The following is a 17275-nucleotide window of genomic DNA, read 5'->3' on the forward strand; positions in this document are numbered from 1 at the left end:
GATAGGAAGAATAAGTGTTTATTTAACACAGACAATGATCCACTATATAAATTCAAGTAAAAAAATTATGACTAGATCAAAACTTTTACCTTCTAAGACTGAATTTCTCATAAGACTACCATAGAATGGGCATGACTAACAGATCGTTATCAAAGTACATTTCTTTATACATATTATAATTTTTTTTAAATGGCTACAATTTCTTTCTAAATAATTTCCTAAACAATGGAAAGAAATATTAGTGTGGAAATTAAGAGACAGAGTGTAGCTTCTATTCATGATAGGTATCTTGCAAGGTTTTAAATCAATTGCTAAATATCATTTTTTTTAAATAGTTGTCTCAAAATGCACTGTATATTAATTAAGTGTTGGATAAAAGGGTTAATTACAAATGTGCCAGAGAATATATTTGTATAAATATGTATTTAACAATATCCTCTTTTGTACTGGTTAATTTCTTCTGAAACAACAATCTAGCTAATCTGGCAAATTTATTTAATTCATAAATAATAATTAATAATCCTAGCTCCATATTTCTGAAAAGACCAGATGTAATGCAGTTACAGTAACATCTTTAAAGCTTATGCGGTAAATTCATTTCTTTTCTCAGGGGATTTATATATATATATTGGTTTTGCAGAAAATGACAATTCTTCCACACAATGAGAACTTAGATGTTCTGGAAGAACTAAAATCTAGGGACTTCTGGTCAAGATTTATGCCCTATGACTACAACCTTTTCTTCTGGTCTCGTCGAGAGATCATTCTTGAAGGTGAGAAAATTGTAAATACTTGAAATGGAAGTGAGATTTTCATAATGTTTATGTTAGTATGACAATAGACATTGTCAAGGATGTAGTTTCTGAACCTCATCAAAGTATCAAAGCTACTAAGTACACAAGAAAAATACTGTGTTTGAATTTAAACAGATCAACTTTGATGAAGTGTTTAAAATGATGAATTCTAAAAAGTTGGGGGTCGGAATTCCTATTAAACTATTAATGCTGATACATCACTCTTTGTTGGCTTGTCACAGATCGAATAAATAAAATATTACAGTATTAATTCTTAATCACTGATTCTCTTTAAACATGATAATACTGACATTTTATCTAAACTCTTGAAAATGAACTGCAACTCGGGTGGCATATTTTGAGAACATCTTGAACAAATATCTGGATGGATTTTAAACAGGTTTTGAATACCAGACCACCATTTTCTATTTATATGAAGACTAGTAGGCTTTTAAGAATACCCAATATGCATACATGAGAACCCCTGTCGACGAAAAAGTGTAATCCAAGTGGATAAAAAGAGTAACCCAAGCAGAAAAAGAGTAATCCACATATAACATGATAAAAATTCAATGCGCATATGTACAAAATGATTTATTTACCTATTCTGGACTTTTAACATCAATTACTGCTTCAAGTTTTCATATATGACAGTTTGAGCTTTAAAAAGCAACAGACTCTCATACTGCATTTCAAAACACTTTGCACCAGCTGAGACTATAAATGGTTTGCACACCAGTAGAGTACTAATTACTCTGCTATTACAGAACCTGGATCTAAATTCAGTTTTACTTTTGTTAACAATGCTGAACAATCTCTCACAGTCAGCATTAGAATGGTAAAAAACCAAGATTCCCTTTTATAACCTGACAAAGAAGAGGAAAATTATATCTTCCAGTTATTGAGTATTTTAGCTGGCAAATAAGATGAAAAAATCAACTCTGTCCCCATCAAGTACATTCTCTGGTAGAGTGCCAACTGGATACTTCAGGAGTTCTCCTTCTAATTTATCAGCAGCCTTTCCTGCAGCATGGTGCATAATATGACAGAGACAACCTGATATGAACAATGATCAGAGACAATTATCAAAATATAGAATGCAACTTCTTTATGAATTCCAGTCATCACTGCATCAGCTGAAAATCTCATACAGTTCTGACAACTTGTATTTATTCAAAGCATTATTAAGCAAATAAAAAATTGTTTTCTCCAGTGGAATCTACTGTTAATTCTGGTAATGAAAGAAGAGTACTCTGACTTTGCCCTTTTCGTTGTCAAAGTCTCTTACACAGACTGGGTACAACATTTTGTCATCACAATCACTACTCCTGTCTGTTGCAATACTAAACAGCCCAATTTTCATGGATTCTGCAATTGTAAGTGAAGTACCTTCTGCTAAACACATAACACTAATAGATAATTTTGTTCTTGCACATGCATATTTTCTGCAACTTTGGAATCTGGAAACATCCGTTTGAACAAAGACCAATGTAGTCTTCTACTGCTAGGGGTAGTCCGTGTTCTTTTAAGAACTCAGTACATAACGCCTTTGCATTTATAAAATTAGTGTCCACAATTTAGTTCTGCTGTAAGAAAGAAGTTACCTTAGTAATGGAGTTAGTAAAACGAGCTAATTCAAGGTTTCTTTGTTTTACCACTATAACCAATATTAAAATCCTTTCCACAAAGCCTGCAAGGGGCGTGAAGCTGCCCTAGAATGGAACGCTGTAATATGTAGTTCATGAATTCATCTCTGAACTGATTTTTCATCTTTTCTAATCCATCTGTGAAATTATTTGAAAACCATTTTTGCTCTAACACACGCATCGACTAGAATAAATTCGATTTGACTTTTAGCGCCAAACACCTACAGACTGGTTCTGTATTAGTTATCAATTTGAACAAAGAATCTGTGAGCAAAGATTACAAATTAGAAAACCAGTCTGTTCTTTCCTAACTAAGCCATACAGCTGCTATAAATAGAAACCAAGGACAAAAGATTGAAAGTAGAACCAGCCTACTTCTAGGAAATAGGAAAACTGCTATAAATAGAACATAATACTGCTAGGAAAGTACATGTAAGTCTACGGACAAGCATACTCTTATGTCATAGTTACATAGAAGCCGTTTTTTCGAGAGCATGGTCTGTGGGATTAATGGGATGTTAATAAAAATGAGAAAACAAATTATTAATTTTTTTTGGAGGGGGATATACCGAAAACACGTAATCCGAATACATTTATACACAAGGTGTAATTTAGTGGAAAAAAGCTTAATGATTACGCCAAAAGTGTAATGGTTGGCATGTATGCAGAAATAGTACACTGCAAATGAAACATCTCAAAATACATGGCAGCCAGAGATTATGCTGCCTTTAAGGTACTACAGCCTTATAATGAAATACAGTCCATATAACAGGACATGTATTATGATGAAGGGCCTAGGAATAAAATACATGCCATATAAATGGACTAATGTTAAAATGAAGGGCCTTAGAATCATCTACATACCATTTATCAGGACTCGTGTTATAATGAAGTACATGCCATATAACATGATTTGTGTCATAATGAAGATCCTATGAATGAAGTACATGCCATACAACAGGACTCGTGTTATAATGAAGATCCTATGAATGAAGTACATGCCATATAACATGATTTGTGTCATAATGAAGATCCTATGAATGAAGTACATGCCATATAACATGATTTGTGTCATAATGAAGATCCTATGAATGAAGTACATGCCATACAACACGATTTGTGTTATAATGAACAGCCTATGAATGAAGTACATGCCATAAAACACGATTTGTGTTATAATGATGGGCTTATGAATGAAGTACAAGCTGGTCGTACTGTGCTGCTTTTACTCATTTCCACAGCAATTTCCTTTAGAGGCAGATTTCATTATTTAATTACATATAAAAGTATTTTTTTTTTGCAAAATATGTGATCACCCAGCACAATTAAAAGTGCTTTTACAATAGTCTCCATAAAAAAATGTGAGATCAGATTCTACAGTTCTCCGTATAACAGTTTAGCACATAATATAAATGGTCAGCAATTTTTCAATGGTCAGCAATTTCGCAATGGTCTTTCACTCAGAAGGAATATTTGGAAAACAATTCAAGAGTAATTTGCCTTAAATCAGACTTTAAGATTTTTCTTTACAAGAGGGGCCTGTTTCAGCCCCTCAGACCCTAAAAGAATATCATGGTGATCTGCATGTTTTGTACTTGCACTATTCACATGACTCACCTGCTATGAGTAATTCCAGAGCTGCGAATTCATTTAACTCAAATAAATCACTGATAATTAGTGCTTCCTGAATAAAATCTTCTGAAAATATCTGAGTGCCCTGTTCCCCATGAATTGGAATCCCTTCTGTTTTGGACTTCCTGACCAGTTCTCGAAGGGCTGCATTCTTAGCCTAGAATTGTAAAGTACAAGTTGATTGCAGGTCTACATGATGAAAAAGAATTACCGGTATACTGAACTTGGTGTCTCACATGCTTGCTTATAACAAAGATATGGCATGTGAAGTTTATTCAAGTGCAAATGATAGGATAATGCTATAGACTAATTGAACAGCAATAACTACAAGTATGGAACTTACTATATTTATCCAACAACAAGCCCATTTTTGAAGATAAGCCCATACACCATTTTCATAAATATTTTGCAAATATTTACTAAGAATATCATTACCTGTAAATAAGCCCACTACCCTACTCTTTGATGTGCATTAGGCTGGCCATTCTGGTCTTATCATGGAGAAATACTGCAACAGACCTCCCCCATTATTATAGGAGAAATACTAAATGGTCCAAGTGTCTTATCATAAAAAAATGTGCAATAGGCCCCCTGGTCTTATTAGAGAAATACTGTTGAAGGCCACTTGGTTTGATCATGGGAGAAGTATAACATACACCCTAATCTTATGAGAGAAATACTTTAACAGGCCTCCTGGTCTTATCATAGGAGCAATACTGCAATAAGTACCCTTGTCGTGTCATGACAGACATACTGTAATAGGTACCCTGGTTATATAAGAGAGAAATACTGCAATAGGTATCCTGGTTGTATTAGAGAGAAATACTAAAATAGGCACCATGGTTGTATTAGAGAGAAATACTAAAATAGGCACCATGGTTGTATAAGAGAGAAATGCTGCATTTGACAGAAATAATGCAATAGGCATCAGACAGAAATGCTGCAACAGGCACGCTAAACATATGCGAGAAGATCCCCTGATATGATCATGAGAGAAACATTGCAAAACTGTGATATAATACTAACTGAAAACGTAAGCAAACTTTCAGATTATCATGACCTTGTCTCTGGGCAGATAAGGAGTGGGAAGGTCAAGAGTCTTTTTCTCCAATGCTCTACTACCTGCCGTGAATTTCCAGGAATTAAATGTACGTCAATTTCTTCCTTTTAAAAGCTGAGCATTGAAACCATCTCTGATAATCTTCAGCTATAACAAATCTGCTGCTGTGGTGAACATATTAGATGACAAATTGGCAACATTTTAATTCAGAACCAGTAAGATATCATATGAAATCTTGTGGTGAAAACCCCATGTTGATATGACTTTCAGTTTTGGAGGAGGAATATATGGGTGGCGATATTGGATACCAGATTGGCACCATTTCTGTTTAGGACCAACTAGACTCTAATGAAAGCATAATGTTGATATGACCAACCATCTAGGAGAGGTAGCAATAAAAAAATTTTCATAATGGCCATTTTAGTGGCTATACTGGAGGTCAGATTGGCACCATTCTCATTTAGGACCAACTTGACATCAAAAGAAGTCTTTTCGTAATAACCTCATGCTGATATGATCATCCATTCAGGTGTTGCAATCCATTCAGGTGTTGCAATCCATATTGGTCCTCAGATCAGCACCAATTTCATCTAGATCAACTAGACATAATAAGATGTCTTTTGGTCAAAACACAATGTTGATATGACTAGCAGACCTGTTTACATTTTCCTCACTCCACCAGTAGTCCAAAAGCAGTTTGTCAATAGTTTTCAACAGCTGTCAGTAGTATAGCTACTTTATAAAGCTAACAGATCAACAGCAAAAGAAATCATCTAGAAATATATTTATTGTCTTTGTTGACAAAACACATTTCCTTAAACCATTATCACTCCAACTGTTGTACCTATATTCCAAAATAGTTTACCTTCCTTGCTGCAACTTTGCTGTCCAGAAATATTTTCTTTAAATTCCAGCTTAATTTCAACAGCAACTTTAACTTATCCAAAAGCTCATTCACCATCACTTAAGAACAGATAATGTGCATTTCCTCTTTACAGAAATAGGACGGAGACTTATTTGTGGCCTTTATTTTGGCCAATTCCTTGTGGGAACTGTACTGAACACATCTTCTTACATCACTTCTACCAACACGTGCAACAGAAAAATCCAATTTGCACACACCACAGTGAACATAAAGAACTCATTTTTTAGATGCTTTCATAAATGGCCAATTATCTTTTATAAATCTTTAGAACCTTCTGACTAGCACTTGACTTTTCTATTTCTTCCAATTTTCTTTTCACACCAAGCTGGTCAGATATTTTAGAAAACAAATGATCTCTTCCCTTCGATGCCCGCATACATTTTATTGGTCTTCATGGGAACCAATGAATAAGCACTTCTTTGACAAAGATCATATTTGTAACTAAAAAGAAAATTTAGAAGTGGAATGAAATGTTAGGGCTTCTAATTATTTGCTTATTAAGCCATTTTCTGTAGTCTTGCCTAAACGATCCACTGTCAGTAGTTTGCAGGCTTCATCTATACAAACTATGGAGAATCCTTTCGGGTAATCAGGTCTGGACTAGCCATGTAGGAGAAGAAGTAAGATTTTCAAGAAGGCCATCATGACAGCCATATTTTGATGTCACATCATTTTCATTTAGGACCAACCTGACGTAATAATTCAATCAGTGAAAACCCCATGCTATTATGACCATTCATTCAGAAGTAGTGACAAAACTTGTAAGATGGTCACTGTGGCAGCCACACTGGATGACTAAGCAGCACTGTTTTCTTCTAGAACCAACTAGAGATCATAAAATCCCCATGTAAATCTGACTTTCTGTTTAGTATGAGTAGCAATAACAAGTGATGGCCACAACTGTGGCCATTTTAGCTGTCTGAGCAGCACAATGTTCATTTAAAACCAACTAGACCATAGCATTAACATGTGCAAAGTTTCATGACAATCCTCTGAGCAGTTTTGGAGGAGTACTTCAAAGTGGTCCTAACAGATAGACAGACAATGGAAAACAGACTATCACATAAGCTGTCTGGCTCACAAAAGACCAGTTGTCTGACAAAACTGGATCAAACAAAGGGGAAATTCAGGAAAAACAATCAACTGTGCAATATTGCTTCATCATGGTAGGAAAGCAAAAAGCAAAGTTCACTTTGCCATGCCCAACAATTAGTGCCTTGCCTCCTTTTCCCAATTAAAATCACTGATATTCTGCTCAAAACGGTAAAGTTTGTATAGTTTTTAGTTACAAATCTTAGGTTTATGTACTTCAAACAGTAGAACAAACTTAAAAATCAACTCTTATTCTAATTTTGAGGCTTCTGGTGTCCTCAAATATGCACTGAATACTGTTTTACAAACTGAGTGAAATCATGAGTTTGTTTTACTCCCAAACCATATAATGTGCTGTTAACATAACTATACAAATTTTTCATCCACTTTATTTTCTGACATGCATAAAAAGTACCATGAATTTCTCCAACTCTGTAACCACTCTAGGTCACAATCTCTAAGACCAGTCTAAGGCACACTCTGTAACCATTCTAGGTCATAATCTCTAAGACCACTCTATGGCACAATCTCTGAGAACACTCTAGTACACACTATGAGACCATTCTTGGTCACAATCTTCAAGACCAATCTAAGGTACTCTGGAGCCCACATCTGTGCACTCTGAGACCACTCTGTGGCACAATCTCTGCCTTATTATTGGAAATTTTATTTAATAAGATTGCAAAATAAACTCAGAGTAATACAAATTAATAAGAATGATAAGAACTAGTTCTGTTATTTATCGTTTTAATTTATATTCATTACTTACTACCCTACAGCTCATGCTGAGTTACAAGAGACTAGTTTACAAATCATACACATTAATGCATCTACTTCAAAGTGAACATGTTAAGATGTGCAGATGACTGATCTTCCTGCTGAAAGTGAATTTCATTATGTTATGTTCTTGGTGTCAGGTATGAAGTATGCCTGGTACATCAAACAAAAGTTTCAAACATTATGCATGGAAATGAGTTTTTGACTTACTATAGTTAAATTCCCAGATGGAATATTTCATGATGTACACAAAGGTTGATTGATTGATTTATTTTTAACGGCGCATCAGCACTTTTAGGCTATTTAGCGCCAAACAAAGTGTTATTTCTATAATCTTTTAAAACTTACAAAAGGTCCTATATCGACCAGCGATATAAAAGAACAAATGGTTGAAATTAAAAAACGGTAAGATGATAACGGTGCAAAATAAAGGTTCCCGCTCAACGGGAGATGTAAAAATGATCAATAGGTATTAAAATGGGACGGTATATATATTGCATAAAACTGCACAAGGTGATAGCATAAAAGTCAGAGTTTAGAGTAAATATTTACGGCTTTCAAGAACTCTATAATACGAGTGATGTTTATATTATCAAAAAGTTCTTTCATGTCATGCACAATGTAATAACGATCGCGCGTAGGTTGTAGGTCAAAGCACTCTATCATAAAGTGCTTGACAGTGAATGGTTCATTGCAAGAAACGCACTCTGGTGGGTCGTCACCTTTTAGTATGTGGGTGTGGGTGATAAAAGTATGACCAATTCGGATTCTTGCAATGACTACCTCCTCCCTACGAATGGTTCTGTAGGAAGGAGTCCATTCTCCTAGAGTCGGTTTGATTGCGTGAAGTTTGTTATTTACAGCATCATTCCATGATGCCTGCCACTTCTGACGTAAGAACTTTCTGATACAAGGTTTAAAATCAGTATATGGTATTTTAAAATCAGTTGGTTCTTGAGAAAGGGCCATTTTAGCAGCGCGATCTGCTTTTTCGTTACCTTTAATACCAATGTGGCTAGGTAACCAACAGTATATTATATTGTGGGAGACACTCAGCTCGGTATTTTTTACGAGTATGTTTTTCAATAATGGGTTCCCCAGTTTTCTATTGTGTAGTGACTGGAGTACTGATAGCGAGTCGGAGAAGATGATACAGTTTAAAATACGGTTCTTTTCTATATGTTGCAGAGCAAGGTCTATTGCTCTGATTTCGGCTGTAAAAATTGATGCTCCATTTGGTAAGCGAACTTGCGTTGTGTGATTTCCACAAACAAAGGCTGCAGCAGCCTTTTCCTCATCCTACAGGCGGGGATACTTGCCACTATACAAAGGTAAATGAGAAGATCAACAAATTTACAAATATAAACATCACCACTTAAGTAACAAATAAAAGCAAAATGTACTACCTTAAACTGATAGCATTAGAGAAAGACAGTGAAATGATGAGTGGATGAAGACATTATGGTTCAACTTATTTGATTTAAACTCTGTTATCAGTTTGCTGAAGGTTGTGCTGCAGTTCAGCCAGCAAGTAAATATTTATCTTTAATATGCCTTATATAGTGAACACTCTAACTTACCACAACAATGGCATACACTGCTAATAAAAAAAGCCACACAGAATTAAAACTGAAAATTATAATCAAATGTTACACTGATGGCATTAAAATCACCATGATGCTGAGCAAATGATCAAGTAATGAGGTCTTTCCTACCATGTTGAAGCAAAATAACCTCTTTCCCACCTTAATCTTGATGGCTGCAGGGATAAAATAGGTAACCAGGCTGCTGTTTTTTAAATTATATATCAGATACACTGTGTAGTTCTGATCCTGATGAAAGGAAAAAATTAGGAAATAATTCGATTAAATAACTGATTAACCAATCAATTAAGGAATTAGGTAAGTGTAATAGGAAAATACCAAGACCCATTTTGCACAGAAAGGATATCAGCACATTAAACATTAAATATCTGACCCAAGCAAAATGGTCCGGGGTAAAATCATAAAACCAGTTTCCAAAGAAGATTTTCACATAACCACAGAAAATGTCATGTAATACTAAAATAACTCACTTATTTTTCTTTTTACATTTGGATGGCATCACAACAATTTTTTAAAACTTTACTGGGACATGCCAAGACAGGTTTCTGGTAAAACAGGATCAAACATATTTAAGACATTAGAAAATATAACCCCATATCTGAATCCAGAAAGTTATCAATTTATCACGATAACCTTTTCTCACTTTTACGATCTTAAGGTTCAGCATCAGACTTCAACATTTAACACTTGGGTCTTTACAACTAAGGATATATCACCTCCCCATTTTGTAATCCCGTATATATACATGCATGCACACACCTGAACAACCCTTTCATGCAATGCTGTAATTTCTTTATTTGTTCATGACTTTCATGAATATATTGTTCCTTTATTGATTTATTAAGTTTTAAAATACAGAAATCTGCCAAGTTTTTTTTTGTTTGGTGTTGGGCTTTTTTTGGAGGGGGGTGCTGGCTTTAGCAGAACTTTGATCACAGTATTGGTTACATTATGCTGAGGAAGTGAGATGTAAATGACTTTCCCATGACCCAAGATTGCACATTCTACAGTAAATCAAATCTGCAAAACTGGCTACCTAAATAAGGCAAGAGATCAAACTGATTTTATTGAGAGTCCTGGGTCATCCGTTTCCAGAAATTGGGGGACCTGATTATGAAAATTGGCTATATCTGAAAAATAGGGAATCCTATAGTGAGCTTAAAATCATTATGTTCATGGATAAAAGTTTAATCTAACAAATTGATTGTAATTATTGCTATCATTTCTTTTCATTTAAATCTATCTTTTTCACTTTTGCAAATAAGTGAATTCTTAATTTTGATTTCTGTTCAGGCAATTATTCTTCTTACCCACTGAGACTTTTACTTGCTTCTTGCAACCTGTTAGGGAAAATGTAGTTTTCATCAAACTCATGGTTCATGACTAATTTTTGGGCATCCACAGAATGTTGAATCATTGAATACTGGGTATCTAAAACCAGCACATGACCAGCATGCAAAACTGACAGTCCAATGCATGCAAATTTCATAGCAAACCGGAAGAAAAAACATACAGCCAATTAGAATTTTAGTTACAGGTATATCAAGGAAACTAGAAATTGTTATATTGTATGATTTTATAAGAAATAACTGAAACCAAGTGGATGAGAAGGTCAATAACTCATATGCAGTCTGTGTTTATTTAATGCTTTTGCAATTCCAGTTGAAAAGTTTTGCATCTTTGCAATGTCTGATAACACACGCCACTTCCAATTCCCAACATATAGAGACATTTAAATGCCTCAAAGCCAACCGAGACCACTAAAAAAACACAGCCAAGGAAAACAGAACTAGACAAAAGGAATGTTACACTATCACACAAAAACAATGTTTAAAAAATATTTTGGTTACAGAATTCATATGGGATATAGAAAAAGGTTGCATTGTAAGGTCATGACAATGATGTTAACTGTTCTTTGGGGATGGGTCTAGTTCCGATATTGTCACTGATATCAAATTAATGGATACAAATCCTGATTTGTTTTCTCTGATTCTGACTTGTCATCAATGGCAGCAACAAATTCTGATGCCCAGCCTCAAGACGAGTTATGTTTGGATTGGGTCAGCTGGACAGTAACCATAACAGTCCTGGTCAGTAAACAGTGGCCATATTATGCAGAATGTAATAAATTTAATAATATATTTGACAAACGGACATAAATATGTTATTTTGTTTATGACTTTTTTTTTCATTTTCTAAATCATCATGCTAAAGGCTGATATTCATGTGTACCTGAATGTACCACTGAACCACGGACTATATTTTGTCTTCTTGTATGATGAAATGTAGGACCTGCCTGATTTCGGACTGGGTCAGTAGTAGTGATCCTGTGGGCTTGAAGGACTTTATGGGCGAGTTTCACACACTACATATGACAGTCTAAAATGTGCTGGAAGCTTGTATAGAAAGCTCTGATCATAGCCTATCTCTATCAAATGACATCTTATGATACAAATAAAAAAACTAAAAATTGGTATTTTTTAAACAAAGTATATTTGTTGCACAACATAAAGCATCAGACATACCGGAGTTTTGAGCAGGGATAGGAAGTCGGGTTTATGTTTCTGCAATGCCACCTCAAGGTCATGTACTGCATCTGGCTGCTTCTTGTGGATGGCTGCTTCTACTATCTCCTGAAGTTCTTTGTAGGGGGTCCATGTTCGAGGAGCTTTAAGCACAAAATACATAGGAATATGACAACAGGTTTCTGGTTAGCACAGAGTAAAATAACATTATGATATGAGATTGACATTCATGCTGCAGCTTCATCTTTCTCAAAATAAGAAGTAAAAAGCTAAGACAATGCAAGAACATAAAAAAAATTTCAGTTTTGTAAAAGTAGAAACCTCAACTGGATAAGTAGATGGTAATCTAGCCAGAGATAATAGGGATTAACTTTTTCAATGCACTTGGAAAATAGTCTACAGCAAAATATCTGTATTTAATATTTACCTTGTATGACCAGGGCAACCCCCCTGCAAGATCACTTTTTATCACAGTATAGAAATGTGGTAATCATGATCAATGAATGTAATCAGCTGTAACTGATGCCAATTTTATTTTACAAGTAATCTGAATTCAGACATTTTTGATTAACAGTAACTAGTATTGAATCAATTAGAGTTAAAAAACAATTAATCAAAATTAGTTTCTGATAACTATGTTATGAAAATTAATCATGATAAAAATGTATAGATAGAAATAGAATATTAATTTTAAATTTTCTATGCCTGAAAGTCATGGGATTTATACAGAAATATTTTTGAGTGTTTTTCACTTAAAATACAAAACTTTAGTTATAAAGATGCAGGTCTCAGAGATCTAAATAAGATGTGTATTCACAAAGTTTACACAAATAAACTGTCTATAAAAAGACATGAAATCTGAAAAAGCATTCAAAAGTAATTAACTTTTAACATTTAGAAAACACGTTTTAGGGATGCTAATCCTCTCATGTGCACAGCCAAGCTTCAACTATGGTGCATTCAGTCTATATAACCAATGCTACTGGGACAAGTTATTGATGTTTCATGCACATGACAAATGACAGAATCTGATGACTGCGCAAACACTGTCAAATTATGCCAATGAATTAAGCTTGGTCACTATGCCATTCTATGCAATCTAAAAGGCATAAACTTCTGGTTATTAAAAGTATTTTAATTTGACCTGTACTCCTGGATTTTGAGACTTCAATTTTATATTTGATCTGAAAATTGACACTTCTGCATCCTGCCCTATGAATTTACATCCAAACACTTCAATCATCAGTACCATGCAATAACCTCCAACATTCTTGTTCTTTAAATCATCGTATTCCAATGTCTGTATAAGCATGACCTGCTAATCAGTTATCATTTTTCTGATGAAAAAGTTGTAAGTCACATGGGAGTGTCAGATAACTAAAATCAATGTCAAGTCTGAAATTTTGTTTGAGAGGATAGATTGTTTGACCGACTCTGATTGAAATAAAATTAGAATATAACTCCTCTTTAAAATGATGGTGAATCAGCTGTAACAATTAGAAATTAAAACTGACTGGCAGAAATCAAAGATTGATTGGGGCAAGTACCACATTGTTTTGATGGTGTTATGCAATCCTTGGAATTTGTAATTAATGATTTTTTAAAAATTCTGTTAATTGGTCATGCTTATTTTATAAGTTAATTACTTTGTATCTGATCATTTCTAACATTACTGTCACACAGTGTATATCATTCTATTGTTGATAGCATGACACTGTTACATCAAATTTTAAGTATTACATATAAATACCAGAGGAGATTCATTGGGATTCATTTCTCAGGAAAACAACAGCATGATAATGATTCAGAGTTTGAAAATGAACAAGATAATAAATACAAAAAGACAGGCCTTCAACTGCACAAGAAAATTCTGTGATGTATGGAAGAAATTCAAAGAATGATCTTAGCTTATTGCCTTGTGATATATAATGTTTTATCAAACAAAACCAAAAAATTATCCACTATAATGCCAAATATATTTCTATGGTGGTTCTAAATACTGCATTTCAATTTAGTATGTGATATTCACATTTCCTTTCTGTCTCCTCTAGAATTTTAAAAATATGTTTTTTTTCTCCAGATCGTTTTCATGACTCTTGGGTTTAAAACATTGACTCTTAATCTTCAAATTATTTCAGCCCAGGATTCAATGACCCTTTAGTTTTGAATCCCAAAGGGATACATCCCGGGATTAACAGTCTATCTGGTATCATAAGTTTGTATTCTGTGATATTTAGAAATGTTCCACAGAATTTGTACAAGATGCAATTAGTTCAAGACCAAGGAGTAAATACCCATTTTATTTATTATGTTCTTATCTAAAACCAATTGTCATACATTCAAAATGTTTAATATACTGTTATTTGTTATGTTTTTTAAGATATATATATATATATATAACCCAGGGCCTACTAATCTAATTAAATTAACTTTATTCAACTTCAAAAAGGCACTCTTTTTCATTCGAGGTGTATGTAAGTATCTAAGTATCAGCTGAGAAAATCTCTGAACGACAAAGTTTAATGAACTTGCACTTTGGGACAAGACAGTTAAACCATACGTCAGTTCAGCCTATGTCTTTTTTCTCCCTCATGTAACATAGAAGTTAGATGAATTTTCAAGGAATTTTAGTGCTGTGGACTGGTTTTGTTTAATGAATGAAAGTCATTCACATATACATATTTAGTGCTTATTCTTAGATTATGTTGCTGGAGACAATAGGAAACACGCCAGAATGTAATAAAAAACCATAGATGTACATCTCTGATTAAACCACTCTGAGACTGGACAATAATACAAAATTTTGAGTTAGAATGTGGAACATTATTGGCATTGATTATTTACTTTTATAATTAATCAATCTGCTAGTGAGATATGATTGAAGGCTGCAGTGGGTGAGCCCATTTTGCTAATTTGCATAGGTAGGATCAGGAAGTGTAACAACCCAAGCAGAGATGCTAGATGCATATATAAGAACAAAAGTTATAACATAATGTTGCTTGAATGAGAATGTTTAAGCCATATGTATTATATTATGGACAAGTTTGTGAACAGCGGCAACATTTCTTTGAAGTCAAATTTTACTGCATATATATAATGCAAAGTTTAATCATTCTCTTAGTTGACAGAGTTTTATTGAGTGTAGCACGCCAGCGGGGAAAAAAATGGGGGGGGGGGGGCAGAGGTTTATTTCTTTGCACATATTGCAAATAACACACTGACATACATCAACATGGTTCTGACCATGATTCACTCTGTGAATCCAGCAGAGAAGTTTGAACACCAGGACAATCCAGTCCCTAGTGAGTGTAGTGATGAACACTACTGACACTTGCATTATCTACAAACCCTTTTAAGCCCAACTAAATTCATATTTGAATTGTAGCTATTGCAATAAAGTGTGACAATATTGAAAAAGGCGAAATTTTGGTCATATGGAAATTGGAGTCCGGGCTTGATGAATTTCAGTCAGGGCTTGTGAGTTTATTAAAGTCACCAGCCCGGGGCCAATGTAAACAAAATATTTTCTTTGATCACTGCCTTAGATCAACAATATTCAGCTTTCCTAGACTACCATTGGTCATCAACCATGTGAAACAGCAGTCAAGAGATCTTTAAAAACAAAACCACTTCACTGTGTGTAGCATACTTCTGTGAGGAAATGGGCATCTGAGCAAGTATAGTGCAACAAAAGCGATTTGTCTCTAATCTGTGCCCTTATGCAGACATTCTTGAAAATTTGGCTGCCAATTGCTGATGGACCACGCTACACAACAACGACTGTTCTGTGGACTAAGTTGTCGATCCCTCATCATACATATAAGTCGATGTCGTACATGGTAGAACTGGGGGTAATGCGAGTCTCCTCCGACCCTGCCCACGCCATTTTTTTAATATTTGGAGATTTATGTTAGAGTGTGGGGAAAGAGTCATTTGCCTATCAAATTTCCATAGGCATTAAGTCTGACCCTACAACCCAACATAAATGTCTAAATATCAAAATTCGGGTGTGAAGGGTCAGTCGAATTAAATGATTCCAAGTCAATCATTTTACGAAATGTGACATTTCTTGTACCAATATCTGGTTTGTTTGGCTAACATCTGCATCAGATTTATATGGTAAATGGCCTCTTTCTTATTTTCGCTCGCTTCAGCTACTCCTTTTTAAAATACAAGTAAATGGTAAAACCAGTAGGTCACCAAAGTGAAACCTCCTGCTCAATAGAATATAAAACCTTTTGACCAAGCAAAACGTTAATTTCACATAAATTCTTAATTTTTGTAAAGCTGACACCAAGTTTAAAACATATTTATGGTGATCTAATTGTCAAAAATTAATGAATTGTGTACCCGAATTTACCGCCATGCTATTGGCGGCAGCCATGCTTGCTATTTGGAAACTTCCGGTTGGGATATGTATAAGATAGTTGACCTAAGATCTGAACATGAACATGAATTCAGTCACACTTGAATATTGTTTTTTTCTTTTAAAGTGCGCAACATTTGGATACACGCGTCTTCGTTCGAGAAAACAGAGAACAAATAGAGAAGAGAACAATATGACCAGAGAACGGACAGAAACTATATTGAAATCAGTATATAGTATACGATAACCACAATTTTAGAATTTTATGGAATTATCGTCATAGGTGCGGACTGACTGATGTACACTGCACAAGTATGGAGAGTTTATAAAGGAAATTAACATCGTAAAATTGATAATTTCTTTCAGTATTTTGCAGCTTTATTTTTATTTCAAGACATCTTTGACATTAAATATATTGGAAGATGGAGAGAATAGTTACAAAATAAATACATTAGAAAATGATGGATGCTTTCATGTTTATGTTCTACTTCTGCAAATTTTTCTCCGTGCTATCTTTTATTTGCAGAACTTTTCTTTCTTAACTACGGAGTCAAGTAAGAATAGTATGTTGCAAAATTTGGGGGGTGTGGAGGCAGGGGTTACCCAATTTACGTTGAGAGTAACGTGAGTTTTCTTTATACTATAACGAAAAACGATATGGAAAGAAAGGAAAGAAAAACAAACGACTAAAGGCAACATACCATCAGCAGAGTCATTCAGACCAGAACAGCGAAACTGCACATGCCTGCTATTTTGTACATCGTACCCTCATTTGTGTGTATAGCATATGCCTCACAATGTATTAACAACAGCGGGTTCGGTTCCACCGACTTCTTTGATCTTCTTTACGAAAT

At 34.5% G+C, this 17275-nt stretch overlaps 1 protein-coding gene across 2 annotated transcripts in view; it reads right to left on the bottom strand.

Annotated features, from left to right (window-relative positions):
- Window positions 1-16442, bottom strand: part of LOC149801132 (nuclear pore complex protein Nup205-like) — a 137819-nt gene extending 121377 nt beyond the window's left edge. For both annotated transcript variants that reach the window (XM_089955156.1, XM_089955157.1), the window contains exons 1-3: window positions 16406-16442; window positions 12056-12198; window positions 4058-4229 (exon numbers count right to left, since the gene is read on the bottom strand). In XM_089955156.1, the coding sequence (XP_089811282.1) occupies window positions 4058-4229; window positions 12056-12198; window positions 16406-16439 (349 nt within the window). In that variant the 5' untranslated portion in view covers window positions 16440-16442. The remainder of the gene's footprint in view (window positions 1-4057; window positions 4230-12055; window positions 12199-16405) is intronic.
- Between the last annotated feature and the right edge of the window lie 833 nt (window positions 16443-17275).

The sequence above is a fragment of the Sinohyriopsis cumingii genome, chromosome 4 (genome assembly GCF_028554795.1).
Source record: "Sinohyriopsis cumingii isolate HCF-2022 chromosome 4, ASM2855479v2, whole genome shotgun sequence".
NCBI lineage: Eukaryota > Metazoa > Mollusca > Bivalvia > Unionida > Unionidae > Sinohyriopsis > Sinohyriopsis cumingii.